Genomic DNA, 18,376 nt, shown 5'->3' on the forward strand with positions numbered 1-18,376 from the left:
TGTGTGTGTGTGTGTGTGTGTGTGTGTGTGTGTGTGTGTCTTTATTTAAATCTAAATCTATCGATATATATATATATATATATATATATATATATATATATATATATATATATATATATATATATATATATATATATATATATATATAATATGTATAGATAGATAGATAGATAGATAGATAGATAGATAGATAGATAGATAGATAGATAGATAGATAGATAGATTGTGGTTTTATTGCATTTAAAAAAAACTCTGCAGCGAATATGTGTTTAAAAACCACAGTATATTATGTGTGTTTAACCAATGCTGGATTCAGACCATAGATTCAGACACAGCAGAGATTATTATTTTGGTTTATAATGATTGACAATGCCCGCCGTGACTTTTATTTTGACACTCAGCCCTCTACAAAGATTATCCAGTCGAGCCCCTTTAGAGCCGAGAGATAAACAAGCTACAGTTCAGACGACGGTTGCGTTTGAGGTCTATTCAAGCGTTACACATACAAAACTCAAAACTCGGATTTCACTTATTTAATTCGAGAGATGGTCAACTCAGTGATGAAAAGGTAAGGCAATTGTTTTCCTGGAGCATTTTTATTTGAGTTAAAACGTGTGGGATTAATAATAAGCTATAAAATAGAGGAAACCAAATCTTCCAGTCGATGTAGGCGTGTGGCCTTATGAGCGTGCAGTCGGTTATAGTAATGGTTCCGTGTTTTCTTTTTCATTTTGATCATGAAATGAGCTATTGAGAGGGTTTTTATTTTTTTTGTTCGGAGTGATTGTTTTAGATTTGATATATTATTATATTTTTTGTGAAGACAATAGGCTATCGGTTTTATTGTACACTGCTACCAAATACACAATTTAAAACAATGAATCATAGACATTGATCTATTAAGAGTGATGATTTTGTACCAGCTGAGCTTCAGTAACGTCTTCAGAAAACAAAATACCTCCGAGAGTGGTCTTAAGGAGCACATGGTCAATAAAACAGCTTTAAGCGAAGACAGTGTTCTTAGGTTCAGTTTACACAGTCAGAAGAATGATAAGAGTCCTGTAATGGCACCTTTGTTCTAAAAGACTATAATCTTGTATAATTTGTCATGAGCAGTATTATTGTTTCATTAAGATCTAATGGACACTTTCATATTTAGTGGGCTGATAAATGAGATATGATAAAAAGTACTTTTACAGAAGTAAGGTCACACAAAGGGTGAATATAGGATATTAGTGAGACCCTATAAATGATACTAGTTAAATAATTCCTGAAAAAGTATATTTCATCGGATTGGCATAAAATACAAGGTTTGTCTTTTGCCAAAACAACTTATGTTGTTCCTCTTTTTACACGAAACATGATGTTCCTTAAGTTTTTGACATTGCAGAATAATAAACTAACTTTGTTTCATTGTTTTAAAAAACATATTTCGTCTGTAAACTATTGAATTAACATATTTTGGTAGATATGAATATTTAAAGAAAATTGTGTGTCTTACAACATGCAACTGGTCATTATTTCTTTTCTTTTTTTCTTAAATTAAATAATACTGGCCCTACAGAGAGGCAAAAGCATTTTTGAAAGTAAAAATATTCTATAACTACTTTGTATTTGCATCAGTTGTTGGGCACAATGTACTTAATGTGTTCACCAATTAATTACAAAAAAAACATGTTTTTACATGTGCACAATAATTGTTGCATTAACAACGGCTTAGTTTAAATGTTAAACTTTCATTTCATGAAAGCTACATTTATACTATTTCTAAAAGAATGATCCAAATGCTTTTTAAATTATGAGTAATGCACCACACACCACAAGACATGCCAGCTTCCTAAAAGTATTTTGTATCAACCCACACATCTGAAGGAAATGAAGTACACACTTTCAGAATGAAGTAAATAGGCCAGAGAACATTTTGTTCTCTGCTGTCTTGATATAGCAGCGACTACTGCCTGTGTTCAACCTTACTCTTGGCAGAGCTCCCATTGTCTCCCCCTCCCACCACCGTGCAAATGAACTTAGCCGAACCTCTCGCACACCCTCACTCTCTCGCTGCTCACTCAAAGGAACTGCATGTGCCTCAGCTTTAGAGCAGTTGGAAGGAGTCCCAGTGCTTCAGAAGCACACAAGAGTCAAAGAATCTGTCATATAGAAAACAAACATCCCATAGCATTCGTCTCACATGCTTGACTAAAACCACAGGGTTGATGATTGACGAAAAAGTTAATGTGATGCAAATTTACTGCATATCCACCCTCAAGTTTGCAAAGAGAACGTTGTGTTCCTGAAACAATCAATATGAAAAAGCAAAGACGGTTTCACATATGGGCATACTGCATATAAACCACAAGTCTGCAAAGAGAACATTGTGTTCCTGAAACAACCAATATGTGACCCTGGACCACAAAACCATAAATCGCTGAGGTATATTTTTAGCAGTTGACAAAAAAACATTATATTGGTTAAAATTATAGATTTTTTTTTTATGCCAAAAAGCATGAGGATATTAAGTAAAGATCATGTTCCATGAAGATATTTTGTAAATTTCCTACGGTAAATATATTAACTTAATTTTTGATTGGTAATATGCATTGCTAAGAACTTCATTTGGTATGGCTTTAAAAGAGATTTTCTCATTATTTGTATTTATTTTTTGCACCCTCAGATTCCAGACTTTTTAAATACCATATTTTCCGGACTATAAGTCGCACTTTTTTTTTCATAGTTTAGCTGGTCCTGCGAGAGGGCGCTCTATGCTGCTCAGTGCTCCTGTAGTCTACACTGAAGACATTGAGCGCCCTCTTGCGGCTGTAGACCGTAATGTTTTCTCTTGGTGCTTGGTTCTAAATAAATGCAACTTATAGTACAGTGTGACTTATATATGTTTTTTTCCTCATGACGTATTTTTGGACTGATGCGACTTATACTCAGGTGCGACTTATAGTCCGAAGAAAACGGTAGTTGTATCTATGCCAAATATTGTCCGATCCAAACATACACCATACATCAATGGAATGCTTATTTATTCAGCTTTCCGATTATGCATACATCTAAAAATGTTTTAAATGGTTTTGTGGTCCAGGGTCACATGTGAGAAAGCAAAGACTGTTTCACATATGGGCACATGGTATGGACAGTTGGACACATTGATATTGTTGCTTTGCAAGGATGAGTAATTTTTTACTTTTAAAGGAAAGGCTAAGTGTTGTAAAATAGTCAGTGAATTCATAAGGTGACATTTTCACTGTGCATCAGTCTCTATAACAAGTCATACAGCTTCATATGCTGATGTACCACTGGCTTCATATCAATCAGTATAACATTTGACACAAACATTCCTCTCCACTAAGCTTCTTGTGCCATCTTTATCCCATGAGGTTCAGAGGAGTTGTTTTGAACAGGCTGGGATGGGTTGTACTGCACTTCTAGTTCCACCTACACTGATATTGGGTGTTGACACTTTACCAGAATGCATAATAACACTCACAGTAAATCCCCAACCATACAAACAGCACAAGGGTTGGGCGTGACTGTTGTGACGTAGCTGAAGGACACAGTGTTCCTGCATTGATTTACAGCAGCTTTGGCACGAGACTGCGTGCATTGCTTTCAAAGTCATTAAGATGTCATGTTTACATTGTTACACTGTCAGTGAAAACTTTGGCATCGGTTTTGCAAAAAAAACAAACTTACTTTTTTAATTCAGCATGTATGCAATAAATTGGTCAAAAATGACAGCAAAGTGTTACAAAAGATTTCTATTTCAAATACATTTTGAAATTGAATGCTGGGTTTTGCTTCCGCTTGTCTCAGAAATTTTTTTTGTTCTGACCTAAAACTTGCATTGACTGATTGTACAAGGATCATCATCTGAATCCTGTTTTGTGTGTAAAATAAAGACCTGTAAAATATTAACAGCTTGTAAAGTTTATAGATGTCTAAAATCATGTTAGCTTTGGCAGATTTCCATTTGATTGTTCTCTTTTAGGACTTTACCCTTCATTTGAATGTTCACTAATTAGTTTTATGTTTGAAGTTAGCGAAATATTTCTGAGAAATGGCGTTATGACTGACCAAATTACTGGATCTGTTCTTCAATGCTTCATTTTCACGAGCATTTTATTTTATTTTTTTAGTACACTACATGTCATGCAAGCTTGATTTGGGATGGGAATGTTTTTCTTTAACAAAGTGTACAGAACCTAACTTGACTGACCACAGACTACGTGCCAAGTGAAAACGTGTGGCTGGAGCCCAACTTGTGCAGACACGCTGTGCAGCATATCTGTCCTGTTTACTGCTCCATGAAATACAATAACACTATTGATCTCGATAGGAGAGCTAATTATATTCTGACAGTAGAAATGTTAATCCAGCACTGTATATCTAAAGGAAATGTTGGACTATGCTTAAAAAAAAAAAAAAAAGTATATGCTGAGAGTTTTTTGGCAACTGTTTGATGGGTCATTTTGGAATGTCAGTGTCGGCAGAGTTCAGTCCTGTTCAAAGCACAAAGGAGGTCAGAGACTGAGAGCTGGGAGGGACTCTGTCGATAGGAAGCGTGGGGGAGGGCCATGGGACAGGCTTGTCTACATAAGGCCAGTGGAGGAGGGGAGCGTCAGTGAAAAGCACAGAGTGAGGGAAAAGTTTATCTGAGGCCCACTCTCTAGCAAGACTAGGATACACAGAGCACCAGAACCCACCAATTACAGCTGGGACAGTTTTATTGAGGAGAAACAGAGAACAAGATGTAAGAGATGGAGAGACCAGAATGTTTTCAGTATTTCTGTCTTTGTATGAAGAACAGTGGAAACTACAAATTTAAAAAATGACATTGCGAAAAGTTTTTCTTTTTTTAGCTTTGTTTAAGGGTTAGATATTCTGAGTTTGGTCATTTAAATAAGTTTGTTTTTCTTGTTTAGGCCCAGCTTGGAGCAGCGGAAGGTGCGTTCACGTGACGCAGCGCGCAGTAGGAGGAGCCAGGAGACTGAGGTGTTTTACGAACTGGCCCACTCACTACCCCTTCCACGACGTATCGCCTCCCACCTGGATAAAGCTGCCATCATGAGGGTGACACTCAGCTATCTGCGCATGAACCGTTTGATCCAATCAGGTGGGTTCTGCTGAAATCAAGCTGTAGGTTGAGGGATGTTTGCAGTATTTTGGAGCAAATCCATCTTTTGCAATATTGCACAAGAGAAGAGAAAATCCAGGCCAGACTGCATTAAACTTGGGTTAACATTCAACTAGAATAAACCTGGTTTGTGCTGACCACAGTATGTTTGTGCATGCTTGCTGAATTAAAGTTTTGAACTGTTTTAGGGTAAAAATCTTACTGACCCCAAACTTTTGAATGATAGTGTGTACAACTTCTATAGGAGTATGTTCAAAAACGTATTTGGATATTATTTACTAATGTTAATATTTAATTTTTGTCACTTCCAGCAGGGCCAACCAAAACACAGACTGAAGAAACTGAGAATCCCACTGATGCCTTTTATCAGCAGGCACTGGCAGGCTTTATTCTGGTGATGACTGAGGAGGGGGACTTGGTCTTCCTCTCAGAGAGTGTCAGCAAATACATCGGCATGACACAGGTAAGTTTTGCCCCATATTGAAGTACTACTTGAAACCAGCACCATGTGAATTTCACAAAGTTAAGAATATCAGACGAGTTGGCTGCAGTTTAGCAGCATGTTGCCCAGGAATAGTGTCACTTTGGATTCCTCCGCTGTGGTGTGAGGCACAGGGTTCATATTACATGTGTGACTAAGGCCCTTAAAACAGATCTGTTTCTGAAGGGAAACATTCAGTCTAATGTGTTGTGCTATAATCTAAAAAAAGAGAGTTACAATGTAATGAGTATTTGAGTAATGCAATAATAAAATAAATAAATATAAAAATCCAACAGATATGAAACTGGGGATCTATCTATCTATCTATCTATCTAATTTATCTATGTAATAATTTAGGCAACTAAAAACACAATTGTTACAGTAAAAGCATTTAAAGGATGATAGTGGGCGGTTTGATGGAAAACGCATGAAATCTCATACACATGACCCATTCACTCTTTGAATTGCATGTACAGAGTTCATAAATGCTGAAGAATGTTCTAGTGATTTTATTCATGTGAGACAGTCCAATGCATGTTCAAAACAGTGTTTTAAAGGATATACTACATTTAAAATAAAAAAATAAAAAATGCAGAAAAGTTGGTAACATGTATGACATAATTTGTATAAATGAATGTACTAAATAAATTAAAAAAAAAATTGTTTAATACTATCTTTAGTGTCATGATATTGTTTTGAAGTTATCTTTTGTTTGTCCTGATGTGGTGTTGTACAGCTGGAGCTGCTTGGACAGAGCGTGTATGAATTTGTTCATCCCTGTGACCAAGAAGAATTGCGAGACATTCTCACCACAAGACCTGGTAATAAAAGATTTCTTTTCACTGAATTGTAGCTGCCGACCTACTGTATTGAGGTTCTTGAAGTCTCATATTCTGTGTGGACTGACAAGGAGAATGTCTCTCTTGTTTTTTTTCATCCTTAGGTGTTTCAAAGAAAAAGACAGAGAAGTTGACTGAGCATAATTTTTTCCTTCGGATTAAGAGCACACTCACCCACACAGGAAGAACAGTTAATATCAAGTCTGCAAACTGGAAGGTACACATGCTATTAATACTATATAAAAATAGGTTATTATTTTATGTATAGACTATTAAATGTGTTTTAGACAGGAAACTATAGAAAGAAAGTGGGCATAAAAAATCCTAGCGGCATTTAAATTCACAGATGTGCCATTGTCAATGAACACTGCTTTTTAGGTTTTTTTTAGAAAAATGTAATGGCGTGACAAGGTTTAATCAGTACTGGTGTTGAACTTCCTTTAGCTATTTTCACACGCAACACCTGTTAGCTCATCTTAAGTGGGTGTAGATTGCTCTATGGGGTATGCAGGACTGTATCAGCATTACCGCTTCACATCAGTCCAGCTCTTTGTGTAGCTATGGGGTCAAGTCCCATGAGTGCATAAAACAGGACACAAATATACTGAAGGCAGAGATCCAACCACAAACCGTGCCAAGACAGGAGGCACTTTTTTAGCTTGACCGCTTGTTTTGTACGTCATGTTCCACAGTGTTGTGTTTTCATCTTGGTCATCTGTATTTTGTTGAGAAATGTCCAAACCGTCAGTATGAAACTTTGATTAGGTTAGAAACCGTCTGAACTCTGAATATATGTACACAACTGTTTGGGTTTTGTGAGATTTAAAAAAAAATATTTATTATATTTTATAAGTTGGTCATTTTACGATTAAAATTCCATTAAATAGCATTTTTTCCCATTTGTTCTCCCAGGTCCTTCATTGCACAGGACACATGCAGACGTTCAGTGGCGATGATGAGAACTCGCCCCCTGCTGGCAGCTTCCTGACTTTGCTGTGCGAACCCATTCCTCACCCCTCCAGCGTTGAATTCCCACTAGACAGCCGCACTTTCCTCACACGCCATAACATGGACCTGACTTTCACACAATGTGACGGACGGTAAGATGTATTTAAATGCAATAATATATTCTCATGCATAATCACTCGGAAGTACACAGCACATATTTGGATGTTTTGTAAAAGTTCAAATAAATCTCATGACAGCGTAGTGTCTGATAGCAGCGGGTCAGCTGAGTTTCTCTGTGTAGCATTGCACTACCCACACATTTAAAAATGAATCGAACATTACTCCCTCTATCCGCAAACCTAAAGGAGCATGTTAAAATGTTTTTGAAATGCTTATGTGTGACAGCTGAAGACAAATTTTATTCATGTTGTGAGAAAGCATGTGACTCAGGTTTCCAGGGTTTTTCTCTTGGCTTCCACTTAGGGCACAATATATTTATAGTATCTCAGTTTTGGGATTAAATACACCAATCACATTTTATACTGGAGATTTCCATAAACCGCTTTTAAAAAGGATGCAAATTCATATGAAATAAATATAGTGGTTCCTTCACTGCTGTTGAACATTCAGCTTTCAGGTCAAGAGTCATCTGACATGATGCAAATTAAAATGCTTTAATTCATGGCTAGCCATGCATTAGCCAGCTTATACCATGGTCATTTGTTAGCATTGACAAATTGCAGATTAGTTGTTCATGTGACATCGCTGTGTCAATCAATCGACCAAAGTGATGCAAGAGTAGCAATATATAAAACTGGTTCAGCTAAAATATTCAAAGGAGACTGGTTTTGTATTTAAATATGTATTCAAATTATGAGACTTGATATACTGATTGACTGCTTTGTGTTTACAGAGTCACTGAGCTTGTTGGATACCAACCCGATGATCTGATTGGCCGGTCTGCCTATGAGTTTTATCATGCCCTTGATTTTGATCATGTAACCAGGAGTTTACACATCTGTAAGTTCAAGTTTGTTTTCATTAATTTCTGTGACATAATCAAACCTAGTTTTTTCACAATACAGTTAGTCTTAACTGTAACCCCTCCCAATGATCAACTTCATTTTCTACAATTCTGTGACAATGTCAAAGATAATGTTGTGTTCTTAAGTTTTCTTTATAGAATAAAGAAAAGACCAACTTCTAAACTCTTCCTCATCTTTTCCTTGCTTGCAGTGTTCTCCAAGGGCCAGGTGTGCACCAGCCATTACCGCTTCCTGGCTAAGAATGGAGGATTTGTCTGGACTGAGACTCAAGCCACTGTCCTCTACAACAGCAGGACCTCTCAACCCGAGGCTGTGGTCTGCCTCAACTTTATCCTCAGGTACCTCAATCAGACTTGGTATAATATGTTTCTAGTATTTTAGGATAATTCAATATACTATTATAGTTTATAATAATATTTTGAATGGCATTTTGTTTGTAATTTTGTTGTCTATTTTATGTCAGTATAGTTTTTATTTTTCTAGTTTAAACAACAAATGGTTTCAATTTCAGTAAACAAAAATAACCCTGGTGTGAATGATGTTTCTCTGGCAGTGGTGTGGAAGAGGCAGATGTTGTGTTCTCACTGGAACAGACCTGTGAGAAGCCAGAGCCCAGAGCTGAGAAGCTGAGCGTGCTGGAGGAGGAGGAGGAGGAGAAGAAGGACTCAAACATGGAGGTGGAGAGCGACACTGCAGCGCTCTTCCTCCAGATGAAGGACAACCCAGAAGAGTTACTGCAGCTGGCACCTCATTCTGGAGACACGATCATTTCTCTAAAAGGTGCTAACAATCATGCTTTTCTACAGCATGAGAATGTTTGCTAATGGCCCTCTAAAACTGATTTGGTTGTGTATTCTTGCACAAAGTATGTCATCCTAATAGTCCTTTATATTATTCACAGATTGTGTGGAGTTGTCCTTCTGCTCTCCACCTAGTCCCAACACTCTCCCAGAAAGCCCTCAGGACCTCTGTACGCCTGAACTCCGCCAGCTCCTTTCTCCAATATTCGACAGGCCCACCAATTCTCCACCCGCTGCGGTGTGTATGAGAGTTTTTCTTTGTTTGTCTGGGGATTTTTGATGGTTTGAATGGTTTATCTGACGTTTAAGGGTCTGTTTCAGAGCCCCGCTGAAGAGATGCCCATGGAGATGGAAGGGGTGGAGAAGTTCTTCGCCCTCAAACCCGAGGAGAGCATAACTCTGAAAGAACAGTCCGAGGTATTTCTCAAACTGGTTTTTAGATCTCTTTAAAACATGTCTAAAACATCCCAGAAGATAAATCATGGGTGTTTAACACTTTCATTCTCTGACAGGCTATAGGTGAGCTTGATTTGGACATGTTAGCTCCATATATCTCCATGGACGATGACTTCCAGTTGAGCTTCCTGCCCCAGAGTGAAATGGCTGCACCTTTAGATATGCTGACCAACACTTCAAGGAAACGGTAAGAGTCATGATGATTTCAGCATATTTAGTTTCTTCAAAATGGCTTGATTGTTTAAAATATGAAAACATTGTTCCGAAGTTTGGGACTGGTAGGATATTTTTAATGTTTTACAGGAAGTCTCTTATGTCTCTTTATTTAATGAAAAATACAGTAATATTGTAAAAATAAATTTACACACTAAAATATCTGTTTTCTATTTGAATCTATTTTGAAATGTAATTTATTCCCGCGATCCAAATGAAGTTCTTAGCGATGCATATTACTAATCAAAAATTAAGTTAATTAATTTACAGTAGGAAATTTACAAAATATCTTCATTGAACATGATCTTTACTTAATATCCTAATGATTTTTGGCATAAAAGAAAACATTTTGACCCATACAATGTTTTTTTTTTTTGTCTATTGCAAAAAATATACCCTAGCGACTACAGACAGGTTTTTGGTCCAGGGTCACAAATGTGCTTGCTGTCATTTTTGATGAATGCAATGTATCCATGCTGAATAAAAGTTTCTATCAAAATAAAAAATCTAACCCCAGACTTTTGAACATTAGTGTATAATACACACATTTAATGTCTTTTCTCCACAACAGATGTTTGGAAGATGAGGAGGAAGATGACATTCCCATTCTGGCTGCCAAATGGGAGAAGAAACCTAAGAGCGGCTCCATAGAGGAACAGCTTCTGCTCAGGCACACATTACTGGTAAGGACAAATTCTAGTTTATTTTTGGACCCCCACTTTTTAAACTTTATTCACACAAAAAACTCTGTATAGACGATATGTGATATATTTGTAATCTTTTCAGAAAACCTTGTCTGATGATGGTTCGGAAGAATTTGAAGCGCCACCTCAAAAGCGAAGTCAACTCTTGACCGACAGGGACCCGTTGCTGGGTGGAGCACAGGCATTGTGTGATGAGGCAGGTACACTACCTATTTTTAACAATCCTGTCCTGTTGAATAAAACTTAATGAGCAAGCTTTTATAAATTAACTTTAATTTGATCATTAACAGCTCTCATGAGGGACAGCTTCCTGTCACGCCCGCCTGACTTAATGAGGCACATTGCTGCAGCAATGCCCTCCCTTACTTGAATACAATGTGGACGAGTCATCAGCAATTACATGACAATTATCAAAGCAATCTGACCGTCATTAAAGAGGGCTACGAAAACCCCTTCTCAAGCTCCACATGTATCAACATAACATGTATTTCAGAGAGTGACCTTTTACGCACAATACAATTGACTTAAACACTCTGTCCATTTATATAAATTTTTTTTGTTGTTGTTTTTGCCCAAATACTATAACCAAGAGTAGTCAGCTAGTAGAATTAGTATAATATAGTGATTGGTAATGAGTTCTCAGCAGATTTGTCATTCAGTAGATTACGACATTTCTAAAAAAAATAATGGTGCTATGATGTCCCCTTGTTTTTTTTTGCGTTCAGTCCGAGGTTGTCCAAAGCACAAATGTGGCCAAAGCGTGTTTGAAATCGAAGAGAAACTGGTCAGAATATGTTAGAAATAGTGTTAACATGTTCTATCACTTCTAGCCTTAATCTAAACCTATAATCTCAACTTCAAACTTAAATTCATTTAACTAAGTTTATCTGAAAGAAGCTTGATGTGAGGATTTCTTACAGCGGTTCTGTCTAGAATCAGGGGTTAGAGCAGAAAAGGGCTGACTTTGAGTGGATGTGATCATGCTTTTGAGTTCATAGCTTATTCACTGAGGCCATAGCTGACAAACGCAACAAATAATCTATTGGTGATCGTCTTTTTATAAAGCATTTTATATACTTTTGCAATTATGACTTGTAAGTCAATCTATACTTGTGTCTTTGGTGTTGAATCACAAATATTACTGTTTTCTGTCCTTGTCACTTCCAATGTTGAATGATCTGTAATGGTTTTCAAAGAGGCTATGGTGTTGACGCTGCAGTCGTATTGACTGAAAACCTTGTCTGATGTCTTTTTGAATCCTAAAATGTGATGCTAACATGACAAATGTGCTAATCAGTTGGATGAAAGCGTTTGCAGTAAGCGATCGCTTTTAGTTTTGTTGTTCGTCTATGTTTCTAGACCACCTTTTATGCAGCAGAGGCAGTTTTGTAATTGTGGCATACAGGATAAAGTGTGGTGCTTTTGCTTTTTTTTTTCAGTTGACTGTGAATCCGATGTATTCCCTTGATTTCTGTAGCTAGTACGGACATGAATCAAGGGGCCTTATTCAAATAGTGTCCAATAAGACACATGCCTTTTTCATATGGATAACATTCTTCAGATATCTTAGACTTTTTGTGTATATTACTGTGTATTTTTGCATCATTTATTTCCAATGTACTTATACCTTGTATTGACTGGTAAAGAAATAAACCATTGTAAATGCAATACATAAGTGTTGTGTGCTTTTCCTTAAACATACACACTTAAAAACATCCAAAATCACATTTCCTCATTAAAAAAAAGTCTCTTGATTTAAAAGCTTTTTTTTGTACAAAATATTAATTGAATAATATCTGTCTAAATAGATTATTGTTTGTAAGGGACAGTTCACCGAACTAAAACATGTAACTCTGGCACCTGGGGGAATGTAGGATCTCTCTCTTTCCCTTTTTTTTCGTTTAAAAGTAGGCCATCTTTAAATCCTTTTTAAACAAAAGCTAACGCACTAGCCACATATACCTGTCTAAAAAATTACAATTTTTTTTTACATTAAAAAGCATAGTGCAATGTTTTGCATCAGTCACCACGGACAACAGTCTAATATGAACTTTTAATTATGAACTATATTAATGGACATCAAGAATCATCAAATGCTTTCCATTCAATACTTTTCCTCTGCAAAACTGGTATAAACCATGTGGTCAATACGTTAAAGATAGCGGTGTTATTTTACTTATGTAGTAAAGAGTATATTACATTCCAACAGTCTCTAATGAAGATTAATAAACACAAAAACATTCGGTGTTTTCCTCGCACGTGTGTGCAGTACAGTTTTTGACCTCAAGATGGGGACAAGGCCTGCTGTCAGTCGCAACAAGGTAAAAAAAAATTCTTATCAGAGGGAGTACAAAAGTCGTAAAGTGGGCGAGAATACGTTTTTACCTCAGGTTGCTCCATATTGTAATAACTGAACTAGCTAGTTAGCTGGTTTTACTTTAACTAATTTGAAGATTTGCCATCTGTTAGTGTAGAATCAGGAAACCAGTTCAGCATTTACATGATTTCAAGTTTAATCACAGAGGCTCTATGTAGGTCAAATGTAAATGCGTAGGCATGCTGTTACTTTCTGTTTCTATATAATAAAATCCCCATGATATCCTATGGGTCATGACTTTTAATCCACTATTGATCTCACTGCTCAAACTAGAGAAAACACAACTGTTAACAAGCTTGACACTGTAATAGAGCTCATTATTACCCACTCAAAAAATTAGTTTTACCGAGTTTCAGTATTAGCCATATCTTAATATATGTGTGAAACACCACTCACAAACCCTAGAAAGATTTCAAATCATTTTTAATAGCAAACATTCAGTTCATAAAGTTTTAAAAGTGTATTATTATTATTACTTTTACACACACACACACTAATTCTGCAGAATTATGTACAGGATGTAAATTTTACATATCATAAAATGCCAAAAAAACGAAACATTCAATGTCCGTTCAGCGAGCACACTTCAAGTCTGTTTCCCTATTCTATATGTTAATGCAATATTTAACAATAAAATCATATATACTACATCCATCAGTCAACAGGCACAATCTCAATCTTCGCCTTACATTCAATCAATCTAAATTCTCTGAGAAACTTTATTATCTTGAGTCATAACCCTGAAAAATGCAACTCCACAGCACCTCATTCTTACAGAAATGGCTGTATCATTAAATAAACAACATTCATCAATCAAAAAAGTCCCCTTAAAAGACCTCGTTTCCCCTCACGGAGGGTAGCCACATCTCCAGCTGGTCATTGAAAACATTTAACATAATCAATATTGCAGCACGTTACCTAGGAAAACCAAACATATCTGACCAATAAGGTCATTGCGAAACATCTACACCAGTTTTTCACTGATATTTTAAGCCAAAGAAAGGATGAATCCAGAAGCAAAGGCAGAAGGAAAAGTCACAAGGACTCCTGTGCAAGGACATGAATAATCAAAAGGCTAAGGGTGAGTTCATCAAAGTCCAGTAATTAGTTGTTTTTATCAACAGAAAGTGCGCTTTGCAAAGCCTGTTCGTCCCTGTCGTTCTCAGTGTCTCTGGATCGTGATTGGACCTCTTCGTAAGGAGGCGGTGGAGTATCTGTGCTTTGATTGGCTGTGTCATTGCAACGATTGGAATCGGGGTGAATGAGCGAAGTCAGTGGACTGTGTTCGGATGCGTCCTGGGTCAGCAGGAGCTGAGCAGGTCCACAGAACGACGGGAGTCGCTGGCCCCAACTGTCATAGATTGCCTCCTCGTATGTGGGAAGAGATACAGGTAAGCCATCGACAACAAGGTCCAACTGATCCGAAGAATGCCTGATGAAAAATGCACAAGGGTTAATGATGTTGATATGCATTATGGTTCAAACACTTGGGGCTGGTTTTGTAAGAAGTATGTTTTTGAAAGAATTCACTTGTGGTCATCGAGGCTGCATTTCTTTAGTCAAAAAAAAAAAAAAACTGATTGGTAATTGATTTTTCTATTTAAATATATTTCCAAATTTGGTAGCCATTACTCCAGACTTCTATGGAAGATTATTTCTGCCACAAATGTTTTACTTTTTTAATTTTTGCAATTCTGAGTTTAGATCTCATTAATTCAGAGAGAAAAAAGGCAGTATTGCCAGATATGAACTCAATTCTCAAATTATTAATTGTGAGATATGCCTTTATAACTGCAAAAAAAAGCTTGTTGAGTAGAAAAAAAAAAATAATAATAATAATAATAATTTGTTATAATTACCCATTAATAATTTACTTGCAATTACAAGTTTATATCTCACAATTATCATGTGCATTTACTTTTTTTTTTGGATGATAACAATAAAGAGTGGAAGACATACCATTGCGTTCGACAGGAGAATAGACGGGATTTGATGACCAAACAGGCCGTTGTGGTGAGAAGGAAGATGGACACTCCAATAGCAGTCGTAGCCACACTTTGGACAGAGTTGACTTTTTTTTCTGGTTGTTCGGGTTTACCCTCTGTTAAAGAAAAAAAAAAAACACACACAAACCATTTTAAGACATCCGCCAAAGAGCTTGAAAACAAACTGACGTACAAATCAAGGCCGGATGCCAGGTAAGTTTCTGGAAGTGGTTGAGTGAGGATAACATCCTTTGATTTGGATTCTATGATGCAAATGTTTCCGAAGGTTTTATGTGCATCACAGAAAGAAAAAGAAAGAAAAAAAAAATTCACACTGGTTAGTTTGGTGTCTTTGCCGACTTCCTGCTCAAGCTGATGGTTTCCTCTCGTGACACGTTTCAGCTCAGACAAGGAAGTGAGGGTGCTGAATGGAGAATCATGGTTTTTCCCCTCTTTAGTTTAGCAGTTTACTTCACTACCGGGCGCCTGGGGCTTATTTAGGTCATTTATTAATGGTTCTTCTTTTGTTATGCCTTCTTTCAGCACATTTTCTTCATTCAGAATACAGAACTAATGGACAACTGATACAAGATGAAAGTCTGCATACGTCTCTTGCTTCAAATGATGGTAAATGGCTAAATTGCAGTGGATGTATCAAGGTGTCAAGTGCATTAACATTTCTTCTTTTTTCTTACCTGGACGGTGCACGCAGACAGGCGCTTTGCGATGCCATTTCCCATGCTCACACTTTGACCTATGGTGGCCTTTGGGTAGAATGTAGCCAGGCTCGCAGAAAAAGTGAATGGTGGTCTTGTGAGGGAAACCGTGACAGGGAGAGGGTTCACAGCGGAAACCTCCATGTTCTTCTACAATCGGGTGGGAGCAATTCTTGCCTTGAAATGAGAAAGATAAATTAGAAATGACCCTGATAAGGTCAAATTTTACCCCTACATGTACTCATTGTATTTTTTTCCTTCATTATGATGAAGAAAGTTGTGTCACACTGACATTCTGACTCCCCAAAAATAACTAAATTAATTTAAATTCAGAAAATAAAAACATGCTCACCGTAAAAGTGTTATTTTTGAACAAGACTGATTGGCGTACAAAGTTTCATAACGGATTATTGCAAAACTGATCATTTGACAATCTTTACTATCAGCTTTCAGAGGAAGCTAGTGGCTTGTTATCTGGAAGAGGAAGATGTGGGCTGCTGAAAGGAAATCTTCATACCTGTGGTGAAGTCTGGCAGAGCAGCCAGCAAGAGAACCCCGCAGCTCAGGGCAGTACGCACACATGGCCAGAGAGACAATCGCTGTGCAGACATCAAAACACTTGGTCCTGCTGACACAACACACAAACACAAAGACAGAGCTCAGGAACCTGTAGCTATTCACATATCAGCAGTTACCATTACTGAACAGATGCACAGGTCTGAGTCTTACATCTACTGCATTCAAAGCATCATTCAGAGATGCATTTTTAAGTGCATTACATGTGTGACTAACAGGGTGTTTACACCATTGACCACATGTTGGTGTGGTTGCACAAAAAAAGAAGGGATGCATTTACAGTTGGCTTTGCTACAGCTGGCACACACCACACCCAGCCTGTGACCCTAGAATAACACAACCCAGAGTGTAATTTCCCATACCAAAGGTGGCGTTAAATGTCAGGGTGTCAGTCGATAGTGGTCTAAAAATGACTGGCAGTTTTGCCTCAAAGTTGAGCAAGTTGTACACAAAATATCTCCAGGAGCACGAGCGCTGCACACTTGCTTTGATTTCTGCAGTGGTATAGTCATCTGTGTAACATGCAGGATTGTCCCTTCTTGGCAGCCTGACATTTTCACATGTAAGCTTGGCACAAAACAGACCACAACGTGGGTGGAAACCTTCTTTACTAAATACATCATTAAACTGTGGAACACTGATGTGAGTGTCAGCAGTGGGTATTTTGCACAAGAATTATGTGAACTGCATACTGCAAGTTGTATTGTGCATTACGTATTCTGTTCATAGGGAGAATATAGTGTATGTGTTTCATGATCTACTGTCATGACCTATGTACCCCAAACTAGACCAATTATCTGTTTGATCGATTCTCAGATCGTCAGTATTGGAGCGATCAATAAATGCAAAGCAACTAAATAAATTAAATTCAATGAAAAAAAAAGAAGCTAAATTTAGATTTGCAGAAAAAATAAATGGCATGAATGTTATTGTTTAGAATGCAGTTCGTACAATCTCAATATAATTTATTATGAATTTATTTATTTTGCTTATTCTGTTGTTGAAATTAGAAAAGAAAAATGAAAAAGCCTCTGTATATGTTATATTGGTTATGGAACACATTTTACCACACAAAATGACAAAATGATTTTTGCAATCTGCAAACAGTCACAAATTGTTGAAAAACTATTTTCACTTAGAAGTTGCTAGTAAATTTGACACAAATAACACATTGAATTAAACATGAAATATTGGAGTAGAAACACTGAAATGGTATTTTATTTTAAAACACTGCAATAATCTTTTTTACATTTTTGGAAAAGTGTACACAGTAGTGACTGTAGAGTAAAAAAAAGAATGTAGTTGAAATGTGAAATTGCTGTGCTATATTAAAACGTTTTTTTTTTAACTGGCATTTTAACAGCATAGTTATGGGTATGATGGATATGAAACATCACTGACACATCCGATAAAAGAGAACTGATCTTTGAGTCTTCTGCTCTGCTAACCAAGCCATTAATCTACAATGCTGATTCTGTTCGTTAACAGTGCACAAAACCCATGTGTGATTCAATAACACTATTCATACGCTTACTGTAGGTTTGAGAAAAGGAAGACAGGTGCACAAAAGCTCTATTGTTGCATCCTATTGTATGTCAAAGTCTGATCCAAAACGAAACTCACCTGGCAATGCAGCTCGCGGTGATGTGAGGTTATAAAATCGATCAAGCCCAGTGCGTTCTTTCGTGTGTTTTCATTCACGAGGGAGCCGTCAAAGATTTCAGACGACTTGGCACACAAGCTGTTACCCCCGGGTAAATAGGACCTGATTCAACAAGTGCGTCTATTCCAGAGCAGCTGTCATATGACTCACCGCACAGCTGAGTTATAATGTGCAGCTCGAGCTCTGATTGGTCGCCGGCCTGCGCGTTCTCAAAAGCCTTGCCCACAGCGATGACAACGGACTGCCCACATTGGTTATCATCTTTATACAGTCTATGGTTATCATATGTTCTGGAAACTGAAAGCAATTCGTGGAAGAGCAGTACTGTGTTATTATTATTTATACAAATATTTTTTTACGACCGCACCTAAAGCGCACTCGCTTCCCCATTTGGCTTAAAATCTGAGGAAGAGGCAGAAAACAGAAACTAAG

The 18,376-nt window shown here is 37.1% G+C and overlaps 2 protein-coding genes across 4 annotated transcripts; one reads left to right on the top strand and one right to left on the bottom strand.

Annotated features, from left to right (window-relative positions):
- Positions 1-420: 420 nt before the first annotated feature.
- LOC132122701 (hypoxia-inducible factor 1-alpha-like) lies at positions 421-12,302 on the top strand. Of its 3 annotated transcripts, none has more exons than XM_059533039.1 (15): positions 421-568; positions 4,929-5,119; positions 5,452-5,603; positions 6,358-6,442; positions 6,565-6,677; positions 7,373-7,560; positions 8,322-8,428; positions 8,645-8,792; positions 9,008-9,234; positions 9,356-9,492; positions 9,576-9,671; positions 9,767-9,897; positions 10,495-10,606; positions 10,710-10,827; positions 10,918-12,302. In XM_059533039.1, the coding sequence occupies exons 1-15, from the start codon at positions 546-548 to the stop codon at positions 10,995-10,997; spliced, it is 1,908 nt and encodes a 635-aa protein (XP_059389022.1). In that variant the 5' UTR covers positions 421-545; the 3' UTR covers positions 10,998-12,302. The 3 variants fall into 3 exon arrangements, with proteins under 3 accessions (XP_059389022.1, XP_059389023.1, XP_059389024.1); XM_059533040.1 differs by having other exon boundaries at positions 5,455-5,603; XM_059533041.1 differs by lacking the exon at positions 421-568 and adding an exon at positions 4,605-4,756.
- Positions 12,303-13,410: 1,108 nt separating this feature from the next.
- LOC132122702 (sushi domain-containing protein 4-like) lies at positions 13,411-18,089 on the bottom strand. The gene is made up of 5 exons (XM_059533042.1): positions 17,905-18,089; positions 16,223-16,330; positions 15,685-15,882; positions 14,964-15,105; positions 13,411-14,436 (listed from the first exon to the last, which is right to left on the bottom strand). Exons 2-5 carry the CDS (start codon positions 16,314-16,316, stop codon positions 14,109-14,111), a joined length of 762 nt encoding a protein of 253 aa, XP_059389025.1. The 5' UTR covers positions 16,317-16,330; positions 17,905-18,089; the 3' UTR covers positions 13,411-14,108.
- Positions 18,090-18,376: the final 287 nt, after the last annotated feature.

The sequence above is a fragment of the Carassius carassius genome, chromosome 41 (assembly GCF_963082965.1).
Source record: "Carassius carassius chromosome 41, fCarCar2.1, whole genome shotgun sequence".
NCBI classification, from domain to species: Eukaryota; Metazoa; Chordata; class Actinopteri; order Cypriniformes; family Cyprinidae; genus Carassius; species Carassius carassius.